This window comes from Pteropus alecto, unplaced genomic scaffold, assembly GCF_000325575.1.
Source record: "Pteropus alecto unplaced genomic scaffold, ASM32557v1 scaffold1197, whole genome shotgun sequence".
In the NCBI taxonomy this organism is placed as follows: Eukaryota; Metazoa; Chordata; class Mammalia; order Chiroptera; family Pteropodidae; genus Pteropus; species Pteropus alecto.
Genome location: NW_006441068.1, coordinates 97,039 through 108,268, shown reverse-complemented (window position 1 = coordinate 108,268; position 11,230 = coordinate 97,039). Strand labels below are relative to the sequence as shown.

The window sequence follows — 11,230 nt, the reverse complement described above, 5'->3', positions numbered from 1 at the left end:
GTTTCACTCATTTTTTATTAAGAGATCTCAGGGAGTCTATTTATCAGGTAGGCTTCACTCTTGATGTTGTACATTCTGTAGGTTTTGACAAATATATCATGAGTTGTATCCACCATTATAATATCATACAGAATATTTTCACATCCCTATAAATCCTCTGTGCTCCACACATTCATTCTTCGTTTCTCCCCTTGCCCCAAGTACCTCTGATCTCTTTCCTCTCTCTGTAGATTTCCCTTTTCCACAATGATCTGTAGTTGGAACCATAGAGTGTGTAGTCTTTTCAGGTTGGCTTCTTGGGTTATAGTTTTAAATGACATTTAAAAATTATTTTTAGCATGATTTTAAAGCTATGATAGAGAGTAAATATATCTCCTAGCATAAAAAAGCACAGCACATTTGTGCGACTTCTTTTTGCAGAAATGGATACTGCTAAAGGATATTGTCCCGGTACCAGCTCACCCTTGGAGAAGCAATGCAGAAGGCTTCACTTTGAGTGCCTTGTTCCCTATACTCTTTGGCCAGGCCACGTTCAGTGTACATGGTGGAAAACACCTGTTTGAATAGTAAATTGTGACCTTTTTACTGAACGATAGGGTAGTTATGAGCCTGCAGATAAACTCGCTTAGTGAGCTATGGCTTAGATCAAACCAAGAAAGACACAGAAATCTTTGTACTGTGTCATCAGTGTTCATTGAGAACTGCATTCTAAATAAAGTAACTTTATGTATATATTTATTACTATAAAAATTTAAATGATTTATTAATATTATAAAATTCTCCCAAGAGATTGGATCTCTTTTAGGTAGGAAAGATGTCTTTCTAAAATGTGTCCGTACCTCTAGCATGGTGTCTAGTTATGGTACACACTCGACAAATGTTGAATGAATAAATATTCTGTTCTTGATTACAAATGTCAGAAGACATGTGATTCTATTCCTGGTTACCTTAGATTTAGAAAATCAGGTTTTCACATTTTTAAATATATTTTACATGTTTATATTGATGGAGAAGGTAAACAAATGGCTACATGGTCCTGTTTATCTTTGCTCAGAGCAGGATGGCTGTGGAAGAGATTGTATCAGAATCCCATCAGATGAATGCAAAAGTAGATCCCAGGTGCCAGGATTTTAGGGTATGGCCCACTAGATGAGAGAGCGCATGCTTTACCAGTGTGGTCAGGGTTAATGCTTCTCTGGTGATAAGGAATCCCATGAATATCTCAGCCTCCCAGTCTCTTTGCCCCATCTATCTTTGCTTCTCTTTGTGCTCCTTTCCTGGCCCAGACATTTCCTCTTTGCCCTGGTTGAACAACTGGTAGGGAGAACTGTTCCCTTTCTTTTATTTACTTGCCTGTTGCTGTAGGCCAATTCATAAGTTGGAAGCAAGGAGGAGACCTCTTTCACTTCCTCACTGGTTCCTCCTAGACTCAGTTCCTGAATAAATTTATAAATGTTAGATCAAGCATTGTATATAGCAGTATAAGAGTTTTAAGTTGAATAAGGTGATCTAACTGGTGAGCGATAAGCCTGGGCTTAAAGCTAGGTCTCCTGTATCAAGTGTAGTGCTTTTGACACTATACAGCATGCTGTTTTGTGGTGTTTTGTATCAAAGTAAGAAAGTGAAAGAAATTATGTGTTTTTATTTAAACCCATGAAAAGACAATGCAGGAAGGAGTAAAATTCTAATAGTTAAGATTAATATGTATAGCACCTAATTCTCCTTAGGTGTTTAGATTTAATTTTTAAATTTAGTTTTCTGTATATTTAATGTTTATACTTGCCTGTTTTATAGAAAAATGTAAAAATGAAAATAAAACCATGTTGATCCAGCCTTTAACTAAACCACCTCTGTTAGATGTCCTGTTGCTCATATACAAGGACATAACCAGTGTGACAGTTTATCTTGATGTTAATTATCTTTCAAGTCTCTAGGAAGAAATAAGCAGCCTAAGTCAAACCTCCAAATTCTAGAGAATGTTATTCTAAAAACGTGAGGAAAAATCTTATTAAACCAAGAAGGGCATTGAGTTGGTGTCTGTAGTATGTACTCTTGTGAAGGCTAGAGATGGCTTCTTGGCAATAGTAGGTTTGGAGAGCTGCGAGGAGAAAAGAATCAGCATAATTCTGACAAGTTGTATAGATGTAGAATCAATCTCCCAAGAGTTCATAAAGTTTTAAAGCAATAGATATCTTTATGTTCAAGAACAATTCTGGGAAGAAGAACTGCATTAGAATAACGTAATTTCCCCAAGGTATTATAGAGACTTACTGACTAAAGAGATTTGCCGTCCCATAAGTCAATGCTTAGTAAATGGTACACCAAGAAGATGATGTTTGTCTGATATAGTGGAATAAATCTGAAGGAATTTGGAGGCATCGCTATAGAATTTGGTGAAAAAAGAATAATTTTTTATGTTCTCAGAAAAAGTTTACATACTATTAACAATGTATAACGTAAATTAAAATGTAAAATGGTGCAGAGTTTGCGTGTTAAGGCATTAGTTACGTGGACATATGTGTATGTATTATTCGGCAACAAAGGTTTGCATAATGAGCGTAATGAAAATCTGATAGAATAATCAGTAAATTATCCATGGTCAGATTTGGAAGATAGGAAGGAGAGGGGAACAAACAGGTGCTGAGACTCTCCTGTGTGTCTTTTACCGTGGTATGGTTCTCACATAAGTTGTTTCATTTAATCCTTATGACACTGTTACAAGATATTATCTTATATATTGATTTTACAAAATAAGTCCTTAAGAATCTAAGTGTTAAATATCTTTCTCAAGTTCATAACAGAAGATGAAGTGAGGCTCGCCAGGTTTAAAGAGCGGCCTAAGCAAAGGAGTGGAGATGATGCAGAGTGGAGTAGTTAAGCGACTAGCCTGACTAGGATTGAGGGTTCATACTGGGAAGAAATGGAAAACAAAGTAGGTTTAAAGGGGCCATATAATGAGTGTGTTAAATGTCAGTCAGGAATTCAAATATGTTGACTCTGAGGAGCAGGGTGAAGGATCGATGGGGATGAGAGTGAGGATGGGAAATTCATCATCTTTATACATTCTTCATTGCTAGACTTTGTTACAGCTCCGTATTACTTTTGTAAGTAAAAAAATTAAGATGGATGTATCAAACATTTGGAGATCTTACTACATGCTAAATAATTTACTACTGTTTATTCCCGATTATGCACAGACCATCAGGAACACATCTGTAGTTGAATAAAGATGGGTTTCTTGGCTTCTTGCAACGAGGGAGGACATATACTATGAGGAATATGGGGCATCTCAGTAGAAAGATATCAGAGAGAATTTATTATATGATTTGGGCTTGTGTTAGTCAGTTTTGGGAGAATTTAAGGAAGTATTGGTTTTCTCCAGATGCTGTCAAAGTGGATAGAAATTCTATGATTGGGTATCTTAATTTTTATCTAGAAGGCAGTTGGGCTAAAGCTGTCCTTGGTCAAGAGGCAGCACTCACTTATATTAGCCTAAAGAGTAGGATGTTTGGTTATTTTTGTAATTGGGACAGTGTTCCTGATTTTGTGCTCAGATGTGATTGTAGAGTGTTCTTGTTTTGTCTTGATCCATCACGCTCACATAGTGGCTTGGTCTGATGTTGACATTCTGTGAAATTGCTGATATTCAACAAGATTACACCAGGGCCTGGCTGGGCGTGCCAGGCCAGCAACTGGCAACACCAATACATAACTGATAGTGCCAGGCCAGTTCCCAGCTTCGAAGGACTGCTTTCCTCTCTGTAAGTGTGTGCTGAGGATCCAGAAATGAAAAAGGCAATTTCTGTTCTCAAGGAGCTCCCTCAGGAGAAGTACACGTAAATGAATAAATTCCACTATAGTGTGGTATGTGTAATAATGAAAGTGTTAAAAGCAACCTCAACAAATTATTATTTAGCATGTATTCAAATTTTATTTCAAACTTACCACAAATAAACTATATCTCTAAGAATATTTTTGAAAGAGTTCCTTCTGGTCAAGAGAGGTTTATTTTTATTTTTATTTTTTCTCATTAGAGAGAAAGTATTTAGATAATGTTGTTAGACTAATGATAAGAAAGGTGTGTGTGTTTGTTAAAGAGTTTAGAAAGGTCTCCTGGCTAGTTAAGAGTCACTACACCTTCAGTATGCATTAAAAATGGGCGGTCTTTTTGTATATCAATCATACCTAAATAAAACTTTTTAAAAAAGTGACTGGATTTTAATTGCAGATATTCCCCACTGTTTGAAAGTTTTTGTTACTCCACTTCACTTTTATGAAAGACCTATGTTACACCTGTTTTTGCTAACCGAAAGAAATCTGAAGAAATTTTTGCTTTTAGATTAATGGTAATCGCTTCTTCTCTTAATACCATATTGGCTTATTAAGGTTTTCATAGGAATCCTCTACTTTTGGATAGTAGGGGATACCTATATTTGGTAAAAGTCATTAGACTTATCCTTAAACTGATGATAAATCCTTCAGGATATTCTGACTTTCCTCTTATAGGAATCTCATTTTATCATTGCAATAAGTACGACCTTTAAAAAACTTTCACTTTATGTTAAAGTCCAGAGAATTAAGGCTTTAGTAGTGAGTATAATTTAAGCTGAGTATACTTCCAGGGGAAAAAAATGTGTTCTCTAACTACTCAGAGTGAGGGCTAAAAGAACATTGAAAGTACTTATACTTCCCCACCTTATTCTTTATTAGAACCTGGAAGCATGGCACATCATTGACTCACAAATTTTGACTAATTCTGATTCTGAACAGGACACTTCTCAGAGCAAGTTTCATGTCCCTATTACGAAGACTATAGATGAGGGGATTAAAGAAAGGAGTCATTACTGAATATACCAGTGTGAGGATCTTCTGCATCAAAGTAGTGATGCCATATGTAGGGCTCACATACATTACCATGACTGTCCCATAGAAAAGACACACCACAACTAAATGAGATCCACAGGTAGAAAAGGCCTTTCTCCGGCCAGCCGCAGAAGGGACCTGCAAAACAGTTCTGAGTAACAGGGTATAGGATCGAAAAATGTATGTAATAGTGAAAAAGAGGACAAGAGAGCTCTCAGTATAGAAAATAAGTTCAGTAATGGGAGCTGGAGCACAGGACAGAGCCATCAGTGGGTCCATGTCACAGAGGAAGTGATCAATGATATTGGGTCCACAGAAGGGGAGTTGGGAGATGAAGAAAATAGGGATTGGGTAGCCAAGGAATCCAGTGAGCCAGCAGAGAGACACTAACATTCTACAGAGCTTCCCAGTCATGATGGTGGGGTAGTGTAGTGGGTGACAGATGGCCAGGTACCGATCGTAAGCCATGATTGCCAGGAAGAGACATTCAGTTGTGCCGAGGGAAAAAAAGAAGTAGAACTGGAGGAAGCAGCCATACAATGATATAACCTTGGTTTTGGAGAGAATATTGGCTAGCATGTTTGGAACAGTGGAGGAAACGTACCAGATCTCAAGGAAGGCAAAGTTTCCCAGCAGAAAGTACATGGGTGTGTGCAGTCGAGGGTCCCATCTCACTGCACAGATAATGGCTCCATTCCCCAGCAAGGTCAAGATATAAATAACCAAAAAGAGTGCAAAGAGGAAAATCTGTATCTCCCAGCAACCAGGGAATCCAAGGAGAACAAACTCAGTCACGATGTGTGTTGCTGACCTGTTCATGGGTCTTAAATCTACGAAGAAGAAAGACATGAGTGTAACTCAAGTTGCTTGGCTTCCTAAATCTCTCAAGGACTTTATTGAGAAGGAAACTTAAGCTCTACAGGAAATTATAAAATATATCTTGAGACCGAATGGGAATAGAGCCCACCTTATTTTGAATTGATCGTGGTTCTAAATCTCAGTATTATTTTGCTAGGATTCAATGCAGCAAGAATTTTCCACACCAATGGTACAAACAAACAAATATCTTTGTTTTTGCTTTGATCCTTATAAAGACCTTTTCTGATTTTGGTTTGTTTTTCTAAAGATCATTAATGGTCTTCATGCACAAATTCATCCACTTTTTCTGATTCAGCTTACATTTTTAAAAACGTATGAAATTTGGTTAAACCTTTGGCAGCAGAACCGACTTAGTTGACTAACATGTGGAGATAAAACTTACTTCAGGACTCTGGGTTTTTGTAGTAGTCTAATCAACTGAATTGATTGTCTCAGACATCACTATGCTCAAGACTCAAGACCGTTCTTAAATTTTCCTCGAAAGAGGTTCTTTTAAAGTATCACTTTAAATATCACTTTTGAGAGACACCAAAAAAATGTACAAAAGAACCAGCATGTTAAAACATTTTTGCTCTAAAAAAGGGAGAAAATTATTTTTTAAATATGTCAATTTGCAAGAGTTTGTTTACATGGTTTTTACACCTAATAAATAAAAATGAACTATCTTATTTTTATATTCAGAATCTGCCTAAATAAAATAAAGAAATGATGTTTTCAAGACAGGTTTATTTAATAAGTATTTTTACATGATATAAACAAAGAGATCTAAGTCAAATGAGGTTTATCTGCAATATTATCCTGTAGAATTAATTTTGTTCTTTAAAAGGGAAGAGAGGACATTTTCAAATATTTGAACAGTCAGGTACTTTTTAGTCTTATTTAAGAATTTATATTTAATAGTTGTCAAAAATATACAAATTTTTTGTTTAAACATCAAAGTAATCTTGCACCGATTAATATTAAAAAGCATTGATTAAGAGCCTTAAAATGTTAGTTTTGCTATTGAGTTTTCTTGTTAAGTTCGGATTTCTTGTTTTGAATGTTAGAGTTCATCAGTCATAACTTTGTCTGGAATGGAAGATAAATTTGAAAGGCAAAGAAAAAAGAGAAGAAACCAAGATTTTGGCTTCAATATCACTAGTCCCCCATTGATGGTTTTTATGGACGCACAAAAAAGGAGGCTTGAGCATCCACGTTCTAAAGTTGTCTAGTTTTCCAGTCAATGTTGAATTCAAAAGACATTTGTTTACCACCTTCCCCAATTAAGATGTTTAATAGAGTATTCCTAGACTGTCATGACTGTTATTTACAGAGTCTAAATAAATCACTTTCCCTGCTGCAGGTCAGAAACTAAATCCAGGCTCAGAGATTTAAACCAGGAACCACGTTCATGAAATCTGTGCTTCCCGACCTTTCTGAAAAAGTGGAACATGCATGTTTAATGTGAATAACAGTTCAGGACACTACATTGTACAATGACAGCTTCACACCTCTATCTTTTTTTTTTTTTTAATATCACCATACCCTGTAAGGTTTATTAGCAGTGATATTATTTTTCCTGTAGCTTTTGATGAAAATGTAGACAAGTAATGAGATGATCAAAGGGTAAGGAGCTAAATGGAAAAGCCAGAGTAATCAATTTTCATTTTAGGCATTGACAAAATAAACCGACCCCATCAAGGTCTGCATAACTCCCCCTTTGAAGCTCTAAACAGTATGCCATAAACATACCGTTTCTCATCATTTTATGCCATAAACAACATGTTTCTCATGTTTATGCCATAAACATACTGTTTCTCATGCTTCTCATTTTATGCCATAAACATACTGTTTCTCATGCTTTTAAAAAGCATGATAAATTATCACATGAGCTATCATCCTTGGGAACCAACTCTTTTGTACACTCCTTTCCAATGTAAGAAACCAACCAATCAACCAACCAACCAACCAACCAACCAACCAATCAACCAACCAACCAACCAGTCAACTCACCATTTTGCCCACCTCAAGAATAATAGCTTGATTAAATAGCCTCCTTTCAAATGTGCCTCAATTGGTATACTGTCTTCTCAGGTAGTCTGAGAGGAGGGTATACCACCTTATTACTTCTGAAAAGTGAGATTGTTTCAGAAAGATGGTCCCTAATAATTATAAAATCATAGATTTGGGAAAAGTGGTGCAGCTGATCTATTCTACGTATTCGTTTCACGGATAGGCTACCCACAGGGTGCATGACTTTTCACCCAGTGAACATTAAGTGTCCTGTATTCACATATGAAACATTTATGCTATACTACTACAGAAGAACAATGACTAATCAGATTTATAAAGTAAAAGGCACTCGGTAGTATATCACAGCAGTGGATGTAATGTGAACAATTAGTCTTTTTTTCTCTTACATACGATGATGGTTTTCCTGACTCAGCTTGGAGAGAGGGATGGGTTCAGTGGTGCCGAACATAAAGGCAGCTCCTCTTCATTGGCTCTAATGAGGAAAATTCCAGGTGAGGGCGTCATGCGTGGTTCCCTGGACTGCCTTCACTTCTGGAGGTTCCAGAGGCTTGTTTTCTAGGAGTTTGCTGAGATATTTAACACATGAAGCAGGGTTTCTGATGTTTCCTCTCAGGGATTACTCTAATACTCTATGTTTCTCCCCAAGGTCTCAGTGGCATCCTCAAGTTTCCCCTGGAGTGCATCTGCTTTCCAATCTTTGGGGCTCATCCAGTAGATTAGCTCATAGGGAGTGGCTAGAGTCAAAGAAATAGAGAACCCAGGGAAAGGACGGGATAGATTTCAGAAGGCTTTCTATTGCAGAGCTTGCATTCCATTAAGGAATACCCTCTGTGGAGATCAGTGAGATAAATGGAAGTTGTGCCCATGACTCTAATTATGAAACAGACATGTTTGTGAACATTTTCTATCTAGCTTAAACAAAATGCTATAACACAGCAAAACAGGAAAGTATATTGTGAACTATATTTGTGAAGTACATTTAAAGTTGGTCACTTTAAAATTAAATCCACTGAATTTTCCTGGAGTCGTTCTCTGTAATGACCAGGTGTTCGGTATTAGGGAGGAACTGTTTGTGTGATCTGATCATGATGTGGAGTGGTGTTAATTGATGAGGAAGGAATTCCAAAATGGTAGAAGGCACTTAATCGACTAATCTAGTCAAATGATCAGTTTCCATTCTGATTTCACTTTCGAAGAGTGAGGAATTTAAAAGCAGTGCAAATGTGAGAAGAGATTTTTACCATCGGTATTTTATTTATCTTCTTAAAAAATTGGGGATTCTTCCTAGGGTCCTCTCAAATGATTTCATTAAAATACGACTCCTAGGTTTCCCTAGGAGTGAGGTAACAGTGAAGATTCATAAGAAAACCTTCACAGGTGGGTACTGGGGCAGCTTGTAAGTGAACCTGATATTCAGAGATGCTCTATGCCATTTCTCCATTGGCTTCCTTGTCAAATACTAGTAGGTCAAATATATGAGTGTTTATATTTGGGCTTTCAGTTCTGTTGTATTGGTCTATGTGTCTGTTTTTATACCTGTACCATACTGTTTTGATTTCTATAGCTTGCTAGTATAGCTTGAAATCAGGAAGTCTGATGCCTCCAGCTTTGTTCTTCTTTCTCTGGATTGCTTTGACTATTTACAGTCTTTTATGGTTTCATATGAATTTTAGGGTTTTTTTTTTATTGCTTTAAAAAATGGTGTTGGAATTTTGATAGGAATTGCATTGAGTCTATCTATGTCTTTGGGTAGTATGGACATTTTTTACAAGATCAGTTCTATCCCATGAGTTGGAATATCTTTTCATTTATTAGTGTCCTCTTCAATTTCTTTTATTAAAATCTTATAGTTTTAATCTTCAGTATACAGAACTTTCTCCATTTCCGTTAAATTTATTAGTATATATTTTATTGTTTTTGATGCTACTGTGAATGGGATTGTTATCTTTATTTCTTTTTCAGATATTTCATAGTTAGTATATATAAATTCAACTGCTTTTTGTATATTGAGTTTGTACCTGAAACTTTACTGAATTTGTTAATAGTTCTAACAGTTTTTTTGTGGTGCTGTTAGAATTTGCTGTATATAATATCATTTAATCTGCATACAAAGAGATTTTATCTTCTTCATTTTTTCTAATTAGATGCCTCATTTCTTTTTCTTGACTGATTGCTCTGGCTAGGACTTCTAGTATTATGTTGAATAGAAATGGTGAGTGTGGACAGTCTCGTCTTGTTTCTAATCTACATCACCATTATAGTTCCATAGAACAGAGACACCACAACTAAGTGGAATCCACAGGTAGAGAAGACCTTTTCCTGCCCAGCTGAAGAAGGATCCTGAAGCACAGCTCTGAGCACCAGGATATATGACCCTGGGATGTACAACATGGTGAGAATGAGGATAAGAGAGCTCACAGAATGAAAAACATGCTCGATGATGAGTGTAGGTGCATTGGACAATGCAATTAGTGGGTCCACATCACAAAGAATGTGATCAATGATGTTGGGACCACCGAAAGATAGTTGAAAATAAAGAAAATAGAAGTTGAATGTCCAAGGAAACTAACGAGCCAACAGAGAGATATGAGAATGGCACAGAGCTGTCCAGTATGACTGAGGGATAGTGCAGTGGACAGCAGATGGCTAGGTATAGATCGTAAGCCATGACAGAGAGGAAGAAGCATTTAGTTGTACCCAGGGGAAAGAAGAAGCAGAAATGAGTGAAGCAAGCAGAAAACGATATGGTCTTGGTTTTGGAAAGAAAATTAACCAGCATGTTGGGGACTGTGCAGGTCACATACCAGATCTCTAGAAAGAAGTTGGCCAGGTGCATGTACATAAGGGTGTAAAGTTGGTTGTCCCACAAAACTACACAAATGATGGCCGTATTCCTAGAAAGAGTCAAGATGTAGACCAAAAAAATCATTCAGAAAAGAATGATTTGCACTTTCCAGGGACCAGGAGAGCCCAACAAGACAAACTGTGTCACAGTAGATATCCCTGACTTATTCATTGTCCCCAGCCTGTGGAGAGAAGATGAAAGATAATGACAAGTTACTCTACCACTGAGGCATTTGAAACTTTTCTTAGGACAGGGAGTTTGATTGATACAGGGAAATGTATTGAATATTCGAAAACAAGTCTTGAATTAATTGTACCCTATTCTGCATGAGCCCTTTGACCTTAATTCTTAATAAATGTACAGTTCTAGGCTGCTTGAACTTTTTTGTCAGTAGACAAAATCAGGTAAATTTCATCTTTTGATGTAAAGAAATCGTGAAATAGAGGCAAAATGTTTTGTCTTACATCTAATTTTTTTCAGTGAAAGTGTTCATATATAACAATTAGTGCTATTCACTTCAAAATGTGAGGACACATAAGCTATCTTTAAAAACAGATTTGAATCTGACACTTTTTACAGATTTAAGTGGTATTAGTTTTGATGCTATTTCAGATTCCATTCCCCTCTTAA

General features: G+C 36.5%; 2 protein-coding genes across 2 annotated transcripts; both read right to left on the bottom strand.

Annotated features, from left to right (window-relative positions):
* Positions 1–4,737: 4,737 nt before the first annotated feature.
* Positions 4,738–5,712, bottom strand: LOC102895261 (olfactory receptor 11H4). Its single transcript, XM_006918284.1, has one exon. It carries the CDS (start codon positions 5,710–5,712, stop codon positions 4,738–4,740), a length of 975 nt encoding a protein of 324 aa, XP_006918346.1.
* Positions 5,713–8,163: 2,451 nt separating this feature from the next.
* Positions 8,164–10,771, bottom strand: LOC102884853 (olfactory receptor 11H7-like). The gene is given in 4 exon segments (XM_015594390.2): positions 8,164–8,260; positions 10,001–10,286; positions 10,289–10,369; positions 10,372–10,771. Coding segments are annotated over 4 exon segments (864 nt in total).
* Between the last annotated feature and the right edge of the window lie 459 nt (positions 10,772–11,230).